We start from the raw sequence: 20,949 nt of genomic DNA, 5'->3' as shown, positions 1-20,949 counted from the left end.
TATATTGATAGCCAGTTAGACCAGCATCATTTTTTGAAGATGCTTTTTTTTTTTTCATTGTATATGTTTGGCTTCTTTGTAAAAGATCAAATGTCCATAAGTGTGTGGTTTTATTTCGGGGTCTGCAATTCTATTCCATTGATCACTGGAAGTGTCTCTGTACCAATACCAGGCAGTTTTTTTTCACTATGGCTCTGTAGTAAAGCTTGAGGTTAGAGATGGTGATTCCATCAGCCTTTCTTTTATTGTTAAATATTGCTTTTGCTATATTGTTAAGTATTGCTTCTGGGCTTTTTATCTTTCTTTCTTTCTTTCTTTTTTTTTTTTTTTTTTTTTTTTTTTTTGCCTTTCCAGATGAATTGAGATTTGTTCTTTTCCATGTTTTTGAAGAACTGTGTTAGGATTTTGTTGGGGATTGCGTTGAATCTGTAGATTGACTTTGGAAGGATGGCCATTTTTACTATATTAATTCTGCCAATCCATGAGCATGGGAGATCTCTCTATTTTCTGAGGTCTTCTATGATTTCTTTCTTGAGATACTTGAAATTATTGTCACACAATCTTTCACTTGTTTGGTTAGAGTTACCCCAAGATATTTTATATAACTTGTGGCTATTTGGAAAGCACTGTTTTCCTAATTTCTTTCTAATATTTTTTATCATTTGTACAAAGGAAGGCTAGTGAGTTGAGTTAATTTTATATCCAGCCACTTAGCTGCAGTTGTTTATCAGCCTGATAAGTTCTCTGGTAGAGTTTTGGAGGTCTCTTATGTATACTATTATATCACCTAAAAATAGTGATAACTTTATTTCTTATTTGCCAATTTGTATCCTCTTGATCTCTTTTGTTGTCTTGTTTTTCTAGCTAACACTTTGAGTACTATATTGAATAGATATGGGGAGAGTGGGCATCCTTGTCTTGTCCCTGATTTTAGTGGGATTGTTCCAGTATCTCTCCATTTAATTTGATATGGGCTGTTGGTTTACTGTATATTACTTTTATTATGTTTAGGTATGGTCCTTGAATTCCTGATCTCTCCAATACCTTTACGTGAAAGCGTATTGTATTTTGACAAATGCTTTTTCTGCACCTAACAAGATGATCATGTGATTTTTTTCTTTGAGTTTGTTTATACAGTGGGTTACATTAATGAATTTTCATATATTGAACCAACCTTGCATCCTTGAAATGAAGACTGCTTGATTGTGGTGAATGATGGCTTTGATGTGTTCTTGGATTCAGTTTGCAAGAATTTTATTGAGCATTTTTGGATTGATATTCATAAGTGAGATGGTCTGAAGTTTGCTCTTTTGTTTGGGTCCTTGTGTGGTTTAGATATCAGAGTAAATGTTGCTTCATAGAATAAATTATGTTGTGTTCCTCCTCTTTCTATTTTATGGAATAGTTTTAGGAATATTGGTATCAGATCATCTTTGAAGGTCTGGTAGTATTCTGCACTAAATCCATCTGGCCCTGGGCTTGACAGCTTTTTAATAACTTCTATTTCTATATGCAATATGGGCCTGTGTAGATAGTTTACCTGCTCTTGATTTAAATTTGGTGTGTGGTATCTGTCTAGAAAACCATCAATTTCATCTAGATTTTCCAGTTTTGTTGAATATTGGCTTTTGTAGTAGAGTGTGATTTTTTTTTTTAAATTTTCTTCTGTTTCTGTTGTTATGTTTCCCTTCTCATAACTGATTTTGTTAATTTGGATACTGCCTCTGGGCCCTTTAGTTAGTTTGGCTAGGGGTTTATCAATCTTGTTTCTCTCAAAGAAACAACTTTTGGTTTTGTTGATTCTTTGTATGGTTCTCTTTGTTTCTACTTTGTTAATTACGACCCTTAGTTCCAGAATTTTCCTCTTAGCACTGCTTTCATTGTGTCCCATAAATCTAGGTATGATATGTCAACATTTTCATTAAATTCCATGAAGTCTTTAATTTCTTTCTTTATTTCTTCCCTGACCAAGTTATCATTGAATAGAAATTCGTTCAGTTTCCTCATGTATGTGGGCTTTTTGTTGTTTTTGCTGTTATGAAGACCAGCCTTAGGCCATGGTGATCTGATAGAATATATGGAATTATTTCTATCTTCTGTTTCCCTGTGTGCAGCAGCATTCCAGTGACACTTTCAGTCTGTTGGGTCAGTTGCTCGGCATAGCACAGAGACCCCCGGAGGTCTTCAGGGTGTAGTCTAGTGTCGGTTGCCCAGTTGCCCTATGTACATTAGAGTTCCTGGGATGCCTTCAAGCTGTAGTGTCTTTAGAGGATCAGGCAAGCTGGCAATCAGTTGCCCAGTTGCCTTGTGTGTAAATGATCTTCTCAAATGCCAGTTTGCTCAGTTTGCAACAAATCTCCTTGGATATCTCAGGCTGTGGTGTCAGTTACCCTGAGTACACTGGATCTTCTGAGCTTGCTCAATTTGGTGGCTCCAGACTATCTAGCAGTCAGCTCAGCAGCAAGGATTGGGTGGAACAGGACATGTTCTCAGTGTGGAAGGGGGTGCAGTTGGTTGGGTGGTGATGGGTCCCTAGTCTACTGAACTCCCAGTGGCAGCTGTTGGACTTCCAGATGGTTCTTAACTGCTCTGAGTGTAGCAGATTTTCTGGACTGTTTCAGGATGTGGTGTCTTCAGGGGAGCAGACTAGCTAACAGTCTGCCCCAGCAGAAAGGACCAGGCAGAAAGGGAAGGGTATTCAACAGGGAGTGCAGGGTTGGGTGGTAATGGGTCCCGAGTCCACTGGGCTTCCAGTGGCAGCTGTGGGACTTCCAGAGGGTTCTTACCAAATGGTCTGAGTGCAGCAGATCTTTTGGGCTAGTTTATAGTTTATGTCTCCTTTTTTTCATTTTTGATTATGTTAATTTGGATACTGCTTCTGTGCCATTTAGTTAGTTTGATTAAGAGTTTAACTATCTTGTGGATTTTCTCAAAGACCAGCTATTGGTTTTGTTGGTTTTTTGAATTGTTGTCTTTGTTTCTAATTGTTTGGTTTCATCCCTAAATTAGACTATTTCCTAATATCTAATCCTCTTGTGTCTATTTGCTTTTTTTTCTTTTGTTCTAGAGCTTTTAGATGTGCTGTTAAGTTGCTAGCTTAGGATCTCTACTTCTCTATGAAGGCATTTAGTGCTATGGATTTTCCTCTGAACTGTGCTTTCAATTGTGTTTCATAAGTATGGGTATGCTGTTCCTTCATTTTTATTGAATTCTTAAAAGTCTTTAATTTCTTTTTTTAATTCTTGAAAGTCTTTAATTTCTTCCCTGACCAAGTTGTGATTGAGTAGAGCGCTGTTCAGTTTCCATGAGTATGGGTACTTTCTGTTGTTATTGCTGTTGTTGAAGTTTACCCTTTGTCCATTGGGATATGATAAGATACAAGAGTTTATTTGAATCTCCTTGACTCTATTGAGGCTTGTTTTGTGTCACGTTATTCAGTTAATTTTGAAATAGGTTCCATAAGGTGCTGAGAAGAAGATATATATATATATATATATATATATATATATATATATATATATATATAATTATATAATTTTAGGGGCAAGAATATTTTGTAGGTATCTGTTCAATCTAATACATTCATAATTTCTGTTAGTTTCAATGTGTTTCTGTTTAGTTTCTGTTTCAGTGACCTGTCCATTGATGACAGTAGGGTGTTGAATTCTCCCACTATAATTGTATGTGGTTCAATGTGTCTTTTGAGCTTTAGTACAGTTTTTTTTTTTTATGAATATGGGTGTTTTTGCATGTGGGACAGATATATTCAGAATTGAGACTTCTTCATCTTTGTAATTTTTCCTATGATGAGTATGAAGTATCCTTGCCCATCTCCTTTGATATCTTTTGGTTGAAAGTTTATTTTGTTGAATGTGAGAATGACTACTGCAGCTTGCTTAGAAAACTATTTTTCAGCCCTTCACTCTGAAGTCATTTTTCTCCTTGCTGCTGAGGTGTGTTTCTAGTATGCATCTGAACGATGGATCCTGTTTGCACATCTAGTCAGTTAGCCTTAATCATTTTATTGGGGAACTGTTGATGCTGAGAAATATTAATGACCAGTGATTGTCATTACTTGTTATTTTGTTGTTGGCAGTGGTATTATGTGTGTGATTCTCTTTTTATTTTTTTGCTTTTGTTGTAAGATCATTAATTTCTTGTTTTATTAGCTGTTGTTAGTTACGTAGTTTTCCTTGTAGTGTTCTCTAGATTCTCTGGATTCGTACAAAGATATTGTTTAAATTTGGTTTTGTCGTGGAATATCATGGTTCCTCTATCTATGGTTTTAAAAGTTTTGCTAAGTAGAATAGTCTGTGGTCCTTTATGGTCTGCATGACCGTTGCTTGCTTTGGGTTAGGTAAGTTTTCTTTTATTATTGTGTTGAAGATGTTTTCTGGCTCTTTGAACTGGGAATCTTTACCCTCTTCTACTGCTATTATTCTTATGTTTGGTCTTTTCATTGCATTCTAAATTCCCTGGATGTTTTGGATGTGAAACTTTTTATACTTTGGATTTCTGTGACACATGTAAAAATATCTTCTATGGTATCATCTACACATGAGACTCTCTCTTCCATCTCTTGTATTCTGCCATTGTTGTTTGCCTCTGTAGCTTGTGATTCCTAGGTTCTCTATCTCCAAGGTTGCCTCCATTTTTTATTTCTTTATTTCTATTTCTATTTTTATATCGTGGACTGTTTTCTTCAATTCCTTTACCTGCTTGATTGTATTTTTCTATATTTCTTTAAAGTATTTATTTGTTACCTCTTCAAGGGCTTATGCCTGTTTTTGTTTTTTTTTTTTTTTTTTTGCCTGTGTTTTCCTGTATTTCTTTAAGATAATTATTTGTATCTTTCTTAAAGGTCTCTAACATCTTCATGAGATAGGATATTAGGTCAGGATCTTGCTTTTCAGGTGTGTTAAGATATTCAGATTTTGCTGCGTTCTGATGATATGAAAATAGCATTAGCATCTAATGCTTTTGTTTTTGTGCTTGCCTTTTGCCATCTGATTATATCTGGTGTTGAGTGGCCTGGGTATACCAGATTGAAGCAAGCTTCCTCGTAGGCTGGCAGAGCTGTTTGACTTGGGTTAGAGCAGGTCTGGCAGACAGTACTGTCTCTGGTTAGAGTGGGCCTTATTTGTCCCTGCTTAAGGAAGACCTCCTGGTAGACAGGCAGGGCTGTGGGATTGGGAAGCAGGTATGTCAAAATACCATGAATGTAGGTGGAGGCACAGATTGAGAAATGAAGTATTCTTGATGATTCTTAGTTAATAACTATTCTATAAGAAGTTCATAATAGAGTCAAAGATAACATACATATTACCCATCCATTTTAACAAGTATTTTGAGTCTCAGAAAACATCCAGGTTAGATGTTGTCAAGGTCTGAAAGTAAATATCATTCCAAATTGGTTTCAAATACAGTAAAACTAGAAAATAGTTAATATTAGCATAAAATGAAATTTAAAATTTATTGTTAAATGGGGGAGAAATAGGTACTTAAAGGTAAGTTTTATGCCCCAAATTTCTACTTAATAATGTTTTTAATCTCAATAATATTAAGCAATTAATTTACTAAATATCTTGGATTTAAGATATTGTAAGAAAGCTGTAATAGTGTGAAAAATCAAAAACTTACTACTACATGAGGTAAGAAATGAAGTAAGAAAGGACATGATCTCAATGTGCTCTATTAGGACATAGAAAGAGATTAAGCATCTGGTTTATCCTTACTTCAATGCTGGCTTGTCTGATCGTGATTAAGGGTAAATAAATAAAGTTGAATTGTATTTATTTCAGTCCTAAAGTGAAGTACATTAAAGTGCCCTAAGATAAGATAAATGAGTGAATCAAAGGAGCACAAATTGTGGCTGAACACAGAACAATTAATTTAACAAGGTCATGGGGATAGAAAATGCCTGAAGAAAGTATCTTATCTCAAGGCCAGAGAAAAGAGGGAGTGAATCCAGGTTAAAAACAAGAGAGCAAGTATAGGAGAGAAAGACAAGTTGAAGAGTAGGAGAGCTGCATCAGTAGCTAGCTTTCAGGATCCTGGGGAAAATGAATATGTCTGTTCATGCTTGACTATATCTCTGTGTACCAAAGACAAGGAAATATAGCTAGGTAACTTCATTTTATTTTATGTAATTGCAATTTATTTATTAAATTAAATTAATATTTTAAGTGTCATATATGTATTGTATATTTATATTATTTCCTCTGCCCCATTAATCGCACCATTCCTTCAATGCTTTTTTCCCCAAATTTATGGCTTCTTTTTATTTAAATATTATTGATACATATAGACAAGCACATATATAAAAATAAATATATAAATGCAAAATCCTGAGTCTATTTAGTTTTGCTTATATGATTTTAATGTACCAGTTGGTATTGAATAATGTGCTACAGGGTCCTTTCTCAATAAAGACTAATAATATTCTCTCAGTTATTAATTGCCTATATATGTTTATATACAAAGCCTGAAGATTTTACCACACTATAGCATGCTGACTTGTATTGGTATTTTTTAGATTCTCTTAGGCAGCTATAATGTTAAGTGTGCCAGTTATCCAGTTATTTCCTGTTAACTGAAATATATATATATTTATATATATATAAATATATATTTATATAAATATATATAAATATATAAATATTAATATATAAATATTAATATATAAATATATAAATACATTTTCATATTTATATTATATTTATATTATATTTATAAATAATATTTATATATAAATATATATTTATATATATAAATATATATTTATATATATAAATATATTATATATATGGAAACAACTGGAAAATGCTTTTATTATATCAGCATATATGAAAGTATTTAGGGTATTATCTTGATTAATGATTGATGTGGGCAGACCTAGTTCACCTTAGGTGATGCCATCCCCCGGGGAGATGATGATTCTGGGTTGTTGTATAAGAAAACAAGTTGAACTAGTTATGGGGAACAAGACAGTAAATAGTATTCCTCAATTGATTGTTTTTCACATGCTCTCATCATGGTTCTGCTTTGAGTTCTGTCCCTAACCTAATGATGGACTGTGTGTAGAAAATAAAAGCTGAAATTAACCCGTATCTTTAAAAGTTACTTTGAGTCATTATGTTTTATCACAATAATATAAACTCTAAAAATTACCAGACCTTTTCGGGTATTTTTCTCATGGCTATCATTATTAAGACTTCTATGTTTAGCATATGATTAGGACTCTCTTCAGATTCATAAGCCATTTAAATTATGATTTTAAAAGTTCTTTATAGCTTTTGAATATTAATCATTTGTAAAATGCATAGCTGACAAATATCCTCTCCCATTCTGTGGGCTTCTTTCTTGATTTTTTTTTTTTTTAGTTATTATAAGCTTTTTAAGGTAATGAGGTCTCACCTGTCAGCTCTTTACCTTAATTCATAGAAAATCAAAAATTTATTCAGCAAGCCATTTTCAATACCTCTATCTTATAGAATATTGCATGTATTTTCTTCTAGTGCTTTCAACATTTTGTGTTTCACATTGTAGACTTTGATCCATTTGCTGTTGTTTTGTCTATACTTATATGTATGGGTCTAATTTTATTCTATTACATGTAACCAAACAGTTTTCTCTGACTTATGTGTTGAAGATAATTTCATGTGTATCGTTGATTATTCAGTTTGTTTGTTTGGAGTTATTTTCAAATATTATATGTTCATAGCTATACATACTCACATGTGAGTCTCCTATTTTTCCACTTATCTACACATGGGTTTTGTACCTGTATTATACTGTTTTATGGGATGGAGATATGGCTGTATGTTTAAGAATACTACCTGTTCTAGTTTACTAGGATTAACTTCCCAGCATTTAAATAATGATTCACAGCCATCCAAAAGTCCAACTTCAAGGGATCCAAAGATGTCTTCTAACTTCTACAGGCATCTGGCATGCATGAAGGGCATACACATATATTCAGGAGAAACATAGTTTTTATTTATTTACTGTTCTTTTTTATCTTGAAATGGAATAATAGTCTCAGAATTGCTTTGTGTTCTTTTAATTGCAGCCATCTAAAGCTTCACAATTTGTTGTGTCTAATGTTTCTTCCCTTATTTAACTCTACAATTTTATACTCTAGAACGTCATTTCAGTTTTTATAGTTGTACAATGGATTGTACTTGCATTTACTATCTATGTTGCAGAAAATTCCTTAAATTTCTTTGAAAATTATGGAAAGTTTTATCTTTTTATCTCTTGATCCATTCTATTTTATTTTAAATATTATTAAGAAGTTACTTTTCATTTAATGAATTTTGCAAAAGCCTTCTTTCAAACTTTTTATTCTTGAGTATGTTGAAAGTAAAGTTAATAATATGCTACAGTTTCATTGCATTTAGAAATGTAGGCAGGCTGTCTAAATAATCCACCCCATGCTTTTTTATGTTCACAAAATCAGGAAATTAAACAGTGCAGCCTGTAAATCAAAATCTGACATAAAATCTGGCATGCTACTATCTTGAAAACATGAATGATGTAAATGCATATTTATTATTAATTTACTGCATTGTTATTTGAAGCAAACAAATCAAGAATAGTAACCAAAACCTGTTTGTGACAATAATGAAATAAATATTTGAAATTAGTTTAAATTACTTATGCAAATATTGTGTATCTTTATTTAATAAATTCAATCATGAAAATGTTTAGCCAAATATATCAATAATGAGAGCTACCTTTGTAAAACAAAAATATTATGGATAACTAAGGAAATATTAGAGAATATTCTAGATAAATAATAGAAATGAGAAATACATGAAACTCAACATTCTGAATACTAATAGCCACCATGATATAGCAAAGTAAATCTCTTCTAGTGAAGAGGTGTATATTCACTAAGATTAATTACTTCAAGATGAATGTTACCGTGTTATAGCATAATAGAGCTGCTAAAGATATATAGTCATTCACAAAAGGTCTTGAATAACTCTAACAGTCTATAAAGGAAGTGGATTCTCATAAGTGAGTGGCATGAATGTCAGAAGTAGGACTTTGAGGCACCATGAAGCGTACTCTTCACTAAAGGTTATATCCCAGGGTAATGTTGTTCTCTTGTCTACCACTGGTCCATCAACATCACCAGTGACACTGAGAGAATCATGGTCCCTTATATCCTGAACACAAACCCAAGTCATTAGATCAATATTTCCTTCTGTGGCATAAAAAATATAGAGTTTAGACTAGGAAACACCTACTGAAGACTGCTTACAAGAAGCTTTAATGATACATTTTACTTTACAACATAATAATCTACTTAGGATAACTGGTTACTTTGGTTAATAAAATGGAAGAACTATATTTAGGAGACATATCTTAATTCAATAAAATAAGAAAAAGACAACATTTTTGGAGGTTGTTGGTGATTAAAAAATCATGTTACTTAATAGTTTCATCATGATTGATATTTTCCTAGAGCATAGTTGCAATATTTCACTATAAAATTTTGACAGAGAAGGTGCTGTCTTTGCCAACAATTACATTGATGTTAAATATAATTTATAAATACGGTATTGCAATCTGCCTCTCTGCTGGTGGTGCCTTGGCACTGGAGGCATGTCAGTCCAGAGAAGGCAAGAACAAGTCTGGAATGAAGAATCTACTCTACAGCCTGTGTTTTCTTTACAGGCACCAGACGCTCAGGTTTGAGCTTATTTAACTCCAACAGTTCTTAGGCCTCTCCGGTGTCACAGCCCACTTGTTCTACACTCAAATAAATCTGCTTTTACCTCCCATTCTTCAGTGTCTATAACCTGATATGGTGTTATAGAATATACCCCAGGTAATCATGAAAATATAGAACATTATTAAATTGTATTAAATAGTGATAACATATAGCTAAAGGTACTACCATCTGTGAAATATTGAAAGTAAGAGACTAACAGGAGAGTAAAGGTAACTATACAGCCTTACACTGAAATTTATGAGTCTCAAATTCTTTGAAGAATTTCTATGTTGAAAATTTATTACACCATCATGTACACAAAAATACCATCAGTATTAGCACCAATTAAATGTTTAATATCATGATTACTATCAAGGTTATAAATCTATTTTCAGTGCAATAATCATGTTTAAACAAGTAATGATTATTAAAGAGCTGTGATTATTAGAATAGGTTTTAACAATACATGCAATTTGATCATAATAGAATGGTTAAAATCATGCTACTATATTATGACTAGCTTTCATAATATGTACACATTTCACATTTCCAAAATGTTAGGAGTATAATGCTATTGGTTTGTATATTGTATGTTGGTAGCTACCTTTTCATCCCAAGTCAGTAAGAATAATTACTGCCCAAAAGCTTTTTAATTTTTTATTTTGTTGTCTTTCTTAAATCAGGTTATCTGGAATGAATATTCCACCACCAATTATCAGCAACAAAAACTGGCTCAGACTTCATTTTGTTACAGACAGCAATCACCGCTACCGTGGATTTAGTGCTCCCTACCAAGGTATGTTTAATGATAGCCTTTGCTTTCTTTGATGTGTGAAATGATTTTGGTATGCACAACGACATTGTGTAGTCTAAAAAAAAGTCTTTAGCATTCATAAAGGGTGATTTACATCAGAAACAAATGTCATTGTTTCTAAGAAAATATGCGATCATAACTAAATTACACATTAAAGATAATAAATTCTTATATATAGCACAACGATTAAAGTTAAAAAATGTTATGATTTCTAGAATGTATTTTGCAGAAGATATTTGGATTTTAGCAGAAATCATGCTACAAAATCATGCAGAAAACCTGTAGTATTGAATTGGTTCTTTATCACCTTAATTCCATTTTCATACATAGTTTGTCTGTTATTGAATATATAATTAACCTTAATAGAATTACTATTTACCAATTTTATTAACAGGCATAATTTTAAATGAGTAGGCTATAATATTTGAAGGGTTACCTTGGAAAACTCATTGGGGCAAATTTAGGAGGAAGATAAAACACTAATAACAATGTAGCTTCTACAATACTCAATAATATTGAGAGAGCCCAGTGGATACAATGTCAGACTCAATAAATAGTAAGTCACTTCACTCTCACTAGTTGTAGCAGTGTATCAGCCACTGCTCAGGCATTAGTGAACATTGCCATGGTTACATATTCCATTTACTCTTTTTGTTTGCTTTTGGTCTTTTAAATATTTCCTCTGGTATACTTTGATCTTAAGCATTTTGTAAATTTAATATGGTGACTCATCATAGCTTCTATTAATTAACTGAAATAGTATCAGAACATATGTTGTCTTTTGAAGTATACATTTCAGCAATTAATTAATATTTTACAGGCAAGAGACTTTTACAAATATTGGATCAATGAAGTTTCTCTTTAATTAGTATACAGATTAGTATGATGTGTATCTTGATTATATAACAAAGATTCCTAATGAAATACCTTAAATAATTTATAGAATATTCCCCAAAGAATTTCTTCAAATATGTCTTTGTAGAATAAAGAAATAAAAATTGAGTAAACTATCTAATTTATTAATTATTTCCCATAACAGAAAATATTAACCCTCAAAAGTACTATAGGTTAAAGATAAATATACACACCAAATTATTTTTAAATTTCATAGCTTCTATTAATATAGAGGTCTACTCATGGTCATTTAAACATTATCAATTTAGACCAATGTTTCATTTTAAATTCTAAGTAGATTTTATCTGGTTTCTTCATCAACCATTTCAGAACAAGAAGTACTTTTTTACTATGTACCATTGAGCTTTCTGGTTCACCTCTCTAAATTTACATTTTTTCAGCTACATGACTTTAGGGTTGTGATTCTTCTGTATAGTGAATTGAGACTTGTTGGATGGCAGAAATTCAAAGCTTAATCACTTAACTTTTGTGGCTGATGTTTTTCTTATGTGAGATTCAGGTAGTCTTTCAATTAGATGTCTTCTTTTTTACCAATAAAAGTAAAAAGCTGACATTTTTTTTTTATTTGAAAATGTGCGGAAAATCAAGTGTATGTCAATATTAAATGGTATTTTATTATAGTATAATATAATTTTATAAAAAACATATTAAAATGTGAGGTTTTATCTTTTGTTTTATGAGGTAATGGCCCAACTGTCAGTAGATGTGGATCTTTGGTTATTCTCACTGTTCTTCCACTCAATCTTACATTACCTTCAAGAGAATTTTCAAGACTTAATTTCTTCAATATTGCATTCCACTGAATATGGTGCATAAACTGATAAAAACTGAAAGAAGACAGTTTGTAGAAAATAAAGTTTAAATTGCCAATTCTTTGTATACTTTATATTCTTATTCATTCACTATTTTGTTATAGTGATTCTTTTTTGTGTAGATAGGTGATTTAATCCCTATTGTCTGATTTCCTTTAGCCTGGGTACTACAGGAATGAAACAAACCACAATAGTGAAACACACTACTTCTATGCAAATATATAGATTTTGAGATTTCTTAGAGTAAGAACATAAATTTTACATCCAAGGAAAAAGTTTTCAAGGAATGGGATCATCTCTCAATTAGGATGAGTGAAGAAGCACACATCCCAGCCAGAAGAGAAAGAGCTGTAAATATTGTGATTGAATTGAATATTTAATTTCTGGAGCTAGAGTTAAAAATGAAAAGTGAGATCGTTTCCATTACTCAGTTACAACAAATGTGCCCATGGTTTTTCAGAAAAAAATATTTTTTTTTCTTGGAACCACTTTTGAAATGTGATATTTAGTAAGTGACACTGGGAAGCAGATTCTTCCCAAAAATATTTTTAAGGTTATTTATATATTCTGAACTTAAAAGTATAGAAGTAAACCAAGCTCATTTCCATGAAGGTGACAGTATATTTTTAGTTTTTATTACTATCATTTTAATTTCTGCTTTACTGATGCAATTAACTATGTATTTAATTTGAAAAAGGCATCTATTTCTAGTATGCCCATTATGATATTCACACACATTCATTATAAATAAAAACCAAGACCTAAGAGATCCCCTATTTCTATAGCAAAACACATCCTGTAATCTAATGACTCTGAATAATTATGACTCCTCAGAAAGTATTTGTTCGGACAGTCAGTGTCTGATATGCTTGTTATGATCCAGGAGATAACTTTAAGATAAATATATTGAAATGTGCTTTGTAGTTCTTTATAAGTATATATCCATCTCAAAGATTATATACTTATTTTATAATCTAATAGTTTTTATTATATTTCCTCTGTATGTATGTTACAGAAAAGTTGTAAATAATAATTTTGACTCTTACAAAAATTCAATCATATATAGAGAAATTACCTTAACTTAGCATATAGCACAAGCTACTATCATTCTTTTACTAAGTTCTGAAAGAACAAAAATTAAATTTTGTTTGTGTTTAGTGTTTATAATTGGCTTAGCAATCTCTCCTTTTGATTTTGATATCATTATTTTTTCTCCTTTAATTTCTTTACGATGTTGAATAGTTACTTTTACCTGAAAATTTTTCTATTGTAATTTTATTATAGGACAAATATCATGAATGAAAATATATTTTTCTTTTATTAGTTTCTTTTCTTGTTTATGAAATTTATTCTTATAATTGGAATTTTAAACATAAATCTACAGATAACTACATGCTTTTTTATCCAAAATGATTTTTATGAATAATTATAATGTTGCTTAAAGTAACACTAAATGTTTCCTTATAATAATTATTCTGGGATGTAAATAAATGTTAATAGTCATGTTAATATAAAATATAATGCCTTAAAAACTGGAAGTCATATAAAATTTATGTATTTATCTTGAAAAATCCATTGTGAGTATTTTATAAGTATTGAAAAAAATTTGAATTAATATATTTTAAATAAATTATCATGCTATCAATAAAACTCCAGCTTTTCATGAATTATAATTCTGAGAATTGATTTTGCAACGTGGCCATAGACCTCCAATCCTTAAATTTCTGTTAATAAATTATAGATTTGAAAGGTAAAATATGATGACTGATTATTATCTTATTTCAAATTTCCAGTCAGAATTATTTCAAAATAAAAAAATCATTCTCATTAGAGTCAAATTTAGCAAACCATTTCTCTCAATTGTAATAAAATATAGTCCTTTCTAGAAAAAATTAGCTAGATCACCATTTTAATACTAAAATGAAGCTTATGTATAAATATGTTGTATAAAATATATATTTGTATATAATACATACATATATGCATACATGTAGAGGGCAACAATTAACTTTTTAAGAAGGCTATGGATATGAATGGGAAATAAGAAGGGTATATTAAATGGCTAGAGAAAAGGAAAGTGTGAAATGATATAATTATATTATAATTAAAGAAATTTTTTATAAAATTGAAATCATGTGGGCTTGCAGACACAGCCCAGTTAGAAGTAGGCTTGCCTAGAATAAATAAGGCCCACAATGACCTGTACATTATGAGTTTTACATACCCATAATATAAACACCAGGGAAGAAGAACTATGAAGATTAGAAATTTAATATCATTAAATTAATCTGGACCAGTTATTTAGTTAAATAAATTAATAAAGTAGATAAAGCAAATGATGGTTATATGCTATGAAATAAATTAGGGGTTACACTAATAGTATAGTCTAGATAATTGATTCTCAACTTTCCTAATGTTGTAACCCTTTAACAGAGTTCCTCATGTTCTTATGACCTCAACCATAAATTTATTTCATTGCTATTTTGAAATTGTAATTCTGTTACTATTATAAATCATGTCTGATATTCAGAAGATATATGACTCTCAAAGGGTCATGATCCATATGTTGAGAATTATTGGTCTAGATGTTTTACTATATACTCACTCTGATTATGGATTAATATATTACATATAGTCATAAACACTACACAAAAGAACCAAAATACTTCTGGTAGTCTTAGTGGGATCCTAGTAAAAAGATCACTTAGGTTATGACTTTGAAAATGCAAATCACAACAGGAAAAGAAAAGAAAGATAATGAAATAAACTCAAAATAATAAAAAAAAACCTCAGTACTTTTAAATGTTTCATGAAGTATTTGTATAAATTTTCATTGATTTTTAATATCAAGAATTGGTTAAAAGAAATATCAATATTGAAATAAATATGACTGATTTATTACTAAGTAGGAAAGATTATAGATACTTTCATAAAATATGACAACATAACTAACATTCTTTGCATTATATTTTATAACCAAATATGTCTTTTTGATATTAAAAATTCAAAATAAAGTAAAATTATATTAACTTTCTTTATAATTTTATAGAATTTGTGAGGCTCTAAAACAGTGTAAAACATGATTTCAAATTCGACTACTCTAAAAATACCAAGCACTATGACACAGATATACTCTACTGACAGCCAATTGTTAGATAGAAAATATTTTCAAATTTACACTAATTTGATGAGTAGTAATTGTTAATCAATTGCAAAAGTATAATAAATGATTTAGTGAAATTGTTCTATTTATGTCACACATTTAATTCTGGTGAAACTAGAAACACAGCATGTGTTACTGAATTTTAAGTTAAAAGTCACACACACACACATATACATACATACACACATATATACATATATATGTATGTATATGTAGTCACTTCTTAAAGTGAGTACTCAGTCATCAAGATTAGATTAGAACATTCTTTCTTTTCCAGAATACATGTAGATGTGAGGATACCCTGTGATTCTTAATAGTTGTGAAATATAATCAAGTTACTGATATAAAACCTTTGTTTTCATGAACAAACTGGTTTTATGAGAGTTGTTACTTACTAGTAAAGGAGTAGCATGTGGGTATCTATTGTTGATGTATACATGGAACTCATGAGCTATTTTTTTCTTAGCATAGTCAGTTGTCTATATTACACTCCATGATTTCCTTTGCATGTGCTACTATCAACATTAGCTAAAGTTCTTTTAAGCCATACTACCGATGGATATTTGGTATTTACTATGATGCCCTATATCAAGTCCTTATAACCTGTTAGTTCGCTTTTACCATTTTACAACTTGAGACTTAAATATCAGTGAGATATAAAATGCCAACTAGATAAACATATATTACTGTCCTCTAAACTACTTTATGAGTGTTTTCTAAATGTTGACATTTTTTCTATGAGTTATTGATTTCAGAAAAAAATGTATGTCGAGCAGCAATTAGTGTATAAGGTACTGACATGGGTGCTTGTGCCATCCTTCATTAACCCATGCCATCCATAAAGTTTTTGTAGAAGTATGGAGCTCAGACTTCTTACTATAGGATGAAGGGGTGCTTTGCTGTGATCATGTGATAATCATAAGTTTGCCAATGCTTTTAATCGATACTTACAGTTTAAATCTCTGTGTAAAACAAAGGGACCCATATAAAATTGATGTATCCCATCCTTCTTTTCATTATATCTTGACTTTATAAAAATTTAGTTTTCAGAAGGTATTTGGAGGAATATGGTGTGCTTGAAAGAGAGGAAACAAAACTGTCTTTTGAGGAGGGGGGTGTCTGCATTCCCAATATTCCTATTGTAGTTAGTTACTAACTGATCAAATGTTATGTGAGCATAAATAATACAACTTACAATTTGTAGATTACCTGCATATGCCTCATTTTATGTAATCCCCACATCTCTATTTTGCCCAACAGAACACAAAAATGTTAGGACAACTTACTTAATGTGATCTTTCCATGCATACATGATAAGGTGGAAAGTGGGGTCTGATTAAAAGCTTGCATGTGTCCTGTAAATCTCTGTGCCTCACATTGTATACATCTAGAGAATGACACATTCATTGAGATGCTATTTGAAAAAAACAGCAGACTTGTTAAAAAGCACCAAGTGCTTTGCCACCCTGTGCAGTGACAGAGGCATAGGTCTTAATGCTTGCAGCTTTCTGCTTCTTACCAATGTTAATATGTAGATGTGGTGGAGATTAAAGTGAAAGGTTCAGAAATTTGATAACATGTCTAAAACACTTTAAATGACCTAGATCATTTAAAGAATAAGAGTCAGGGAAACTGTTAGCTGTTATTATTGTTGCTAACAGCAGCCTCAGCAGTGTCATGTGTGACTATAACTTACTTAAAAGTCTCTTTCAAACACTTCATTTGTAAGAGACTCAGTGTTTGAAATTCAGACTAAGACACTCACAGCACTTAATAGAGGCTTCAATATTCCATTGTATGTTATCATTTTTTAAAGAATATTTCAGCTGAATACTTTTTTAAAGTGAACTTATGGGACTATAGAGTGGCATAATCCTAAAACTGTAATTCTTGTCAAATAATTAGCAAGCAACATTTAAATCAACTCTGTGAGATATCAATAAATATGAATATATATGCACACATGTAAAACATTTATTATAAACTTTTTAATTGTTGCATTTGTTCAGATTTCTACAAACCTAAAAACCTTTTGGAGTGAAAGCAGTATAAGTATTTTATTAGAGGAATAATGAAGTCATAATTATGTCATGTTTTTGAAAATGCTAAAATTTAACATATTATTTATCTAACAGAAAATCACTCTTGTTACAATGGAATATATCTTCCTTTCATCCAGACAAGCAATTAATCATGATTTCGAATGTTCATGACCCAGGTTAACCTTCACAAATTCTGGTCATGCACTGGTCAGACTTGCAAAAGGACACTTATTTTTATATCTTATCAATATAACAAAAATTCAATAAGCATTTTTCTAATTCAGATTTAGTAGGGTAATAATTCAAATAGTAGGTTAATAGAAACAAAAACTTATGATGGGGAAGGCATGAAATTCGTATTAGCACAAATTCAGAAAGCTAAAGATACAGAGGCAATGGGGGATTCTTGGGCTTGTATTTTCTTCATGCAAATATTGTGGAAAGAGCACTAAGTCTTAAATATTCACATTGGCACAGACTGCACAAAGACAGCTCCTTGCCATTTAAATATTATCAGTCCTGTGACTTACAGCCCATTCTGCCCATTGTCACTAAGTTCACTGTCAGACAGCATAACTTTAGCCTGATATATCATCAGTGACCACTCCTGTGAAATGTTTCAGTATTCCTTACCTTCCTTAGCTTCTAATTAACTATTCACTGCCTTACAGATCTCAGCAAACAACTAAGAAAAACACTAACAATGGAACAATCTAACATACATTAATAAAATTTACATAGCCTGAAAATAGCCATTTGGAAATAAAATCAAAAAAGCAGAAACCAGAAACTTAATTTCATTTAGCAAGTATATAAATAACAATTAAATAAGCAGTATGAGATATAAACTTTATATTTTTCATTGTAGGTTTTCTAAAATATTTTGAAAGCTATTGACTTTTTGTATTTATTAGCACATTTTTAATTGAATGTTATTTTTCCTTTGAGAGTTGCTCATTTCTTTACTATATTAAAATGCTATATTTTTAAAACTTGGAGTACAACTTGAGTTTACTACTGACTATTAGTTATTTAGCTATGATTCTTGCTCTCTTTATAAGGGGACCAAATATAGTTGATGTATGAGTGCACAGAACTGGGAATGCTGATTTCCCAACACCTCTACTATATTAACACTGTATCAGATGACATATTCTGATGCTTTTTAGCAGGAAGCTCATTTTGTGCAGTTTCTTTTTTTCATTTTTTTCAAAAGCCACCTGTTCTGTGAGAAATCATGAAACTTGTATACCAACTATAGATTTTTTTAAATCTTAAATATTCATTAAATGTGTCAACCAGAAATAATTTAATTGCTTTATTAAATATTAAGACTCTGATCTCCTTTAATTCATAAGAAGCATTAGCCAAATTTAATCTTGTTTTCAACATTTTTATTGGATTAAAGGGATTTAAAACACTGAATTACCCCACAGCAAATATTCTTCCTCAGTTTAGTGTTAAATGCTTTGAAATGGAATGATGATCCTGTAAGCACTGACTGCATGAAAAGCAAAGGATGACGAGTTTCTTTTATATAAAAATTCTATTGTGACATAAAGATCACCACAATTTAAGCTTCTTATACACTCCACAATGGACTTCTGCCTAGTCCATACCTTTGATTTGCAATTTAATACTTTCTATATAGCTTTGTGCACAAATACCCCTTCCTTATCCTTATCTTCTTGTCAAAATTCTTCTTACTTTATAATGTATTTTAATGACACATTTCTCTTTCTTTGTCATCCACCTTACTTAAAAGTTCTCCATGAGGCATTTTCATGTAATTAAATGGTAAGTGGGGCTGTAGGTCACAATCAATTTTAACTTGAAACAAACAGCATTTTTAATATTTTAAAAGAGAATTATTACCTGTAGTATTCCTGGTACTTGAGAATAACACATTTGCAAAGTGCTCAAATTTTTCTTCAAAGAAAAAGGAACAACTTTGCCATAAATCCTGTATTGAAGGGCCTTTTAAATCAAAGTTATCTAAAAAACTAATCAACTTTTACAGCAAAACTATTTCTATATTTGTCTAAAGCTGAATATAATCTATTAGTTTGGAAAACAATAGATAGATAGATAGATAGATAGATAGATAGATAGATAGATAGATAGATAGTAGAGACAATACCCTGATAGAAGTTAAAAAGATCCACTTAGATATACTTGCATAAAGTATATGAGTTCTAAAATTGGATTTATATATTGTAGAAATACACACTTTGCTGTGTATTGTAATTCGAAGACATGAGCAAGGCTGAACTAAAAGTATAGGAAAAGATTGGCTCCATATAAAAGCCAGAATTTTTCACTTTTCTAAATATGTCATATTCTCTACATTCTTCCTTACAAATATCTCAATAAATATTTGTATTCCTAAATTCATTATTTTTCTCATTCTTGTAAAATCTTTTCCTTACTGTATGAGAACATGGCCCACAATTCATGGTTCACAGGGGATCAAAGAAAATATGATGACAAACATGAACTCTATATGGGTCTGACCTAGGTCCTCTGCATATGTGTTAAGGTTGTATAGCTTGATCTTCTTATTGAACTCTCAGCAATGAGAGGGGATTGTCTCTGACTCTTGCTGGAACTTGGGACCCTTTTCCTCTTCCTGGGTTACCATGTCCAGTTGTGTCTTATTTTTTATTATTAGGCCATTTCTGGTTGATAACCCTGAGAGGGCTACTCTTGTTTTTGTTTTCTCTTTCTGAAAGGAAACAAAGGAAGAGTTAATCTGAAGGAGAGAGGAAGGGAAGAGGAGGAAGTGAGAGGAGTCAAGATATAAATATGAGAGAAAAATATACTCCAAACAAGTCTGTCTTTTTTTCATTTTTTTATTAGATATTTTATTTACACGTCAGATGCCATCCCCTTTCCCCATTCCCCGCCCTTAGAAAAATCCCTATCCAATGCCCCCTTTTCCTTTTTGCATTTATACATTTTTTTAAAAAATGTTAATCATAGGCTTTATAAGTTTGGTATTGCTCAATCAGAGGTGTAACCCGCTACCCAACCTAGATATATCAACTATCTTTGACTGGTGGAGATACATGAACATCTGCCTCCCTGTCTCCCCCCTCTTTCTCTCTTTCATCACCTAGCTTCTCCTCTCTTTATATTATTATTTTCAGCATATATTTCAATTTCTAGCAAACTAATAAGATATTACTACTGTGATATTTTAACTTTTTTTCTTTTTTATTGGACATTTTATTTATGTACATTTAAAATGTTATCCTCTCTCCAAGTTTTCATTCCGAAACTCCCATCCCATCCTTCCTCCCCTGCTTCTATGAGGGTGCTCTTCCACTGACCCACCCATTTCTACCTCCCCTTCCTATCATTCCCCTACACTGTGGCACCCAGTTTTCACAGGACCAAGTGCTTCTACTCACAAGGCCATCGTCTGCTACATATGCAGCTGAAGCCATGGGTCCCTCTATGTGTACTTTTTTTTTAAT

General features: G+C 31.3%; 1 protein-coding gene across 1 annotated transcript in view; it reads left to right on the top strand.

Annotated features, from left to right (window-relative positions):
• Positions 1–20,949, top strand: part of Csmd3 (CUB and Sushi multiple domains 3) — a 942,208-nt gene that overhangs the window by 243,700 nt on the left and 677,559 nt on the right. Inside the window, 1 exon segment of the mRNA XM_076912208.1 lies at positions 10,408–10,520. Coding sequence (XP_076768323.1) covers positions 10,408–10,520 — 113 coding nt within the window.

The sequence above is a fragment of the Arvicanthis niloticus genome, chromosome 13, assembly GCF_011762505.2.
Source record: "Arvicanthis niloticus isolate mArvNil1 chromosome 13, mArvNil1.pat.X, whole genome shotgun sequence".
Taxonomy (NCBI): Eukaryota; Metazoa; Chordata; class Mammalia; order Rodentia; family Muridae; genus Arvicanthis; species Arvicanthis niloticus.
Note: the sequence above shows the minus strand (reverse complement) of the source record. Positions and strands in the feature narration are given on the sequence as shown.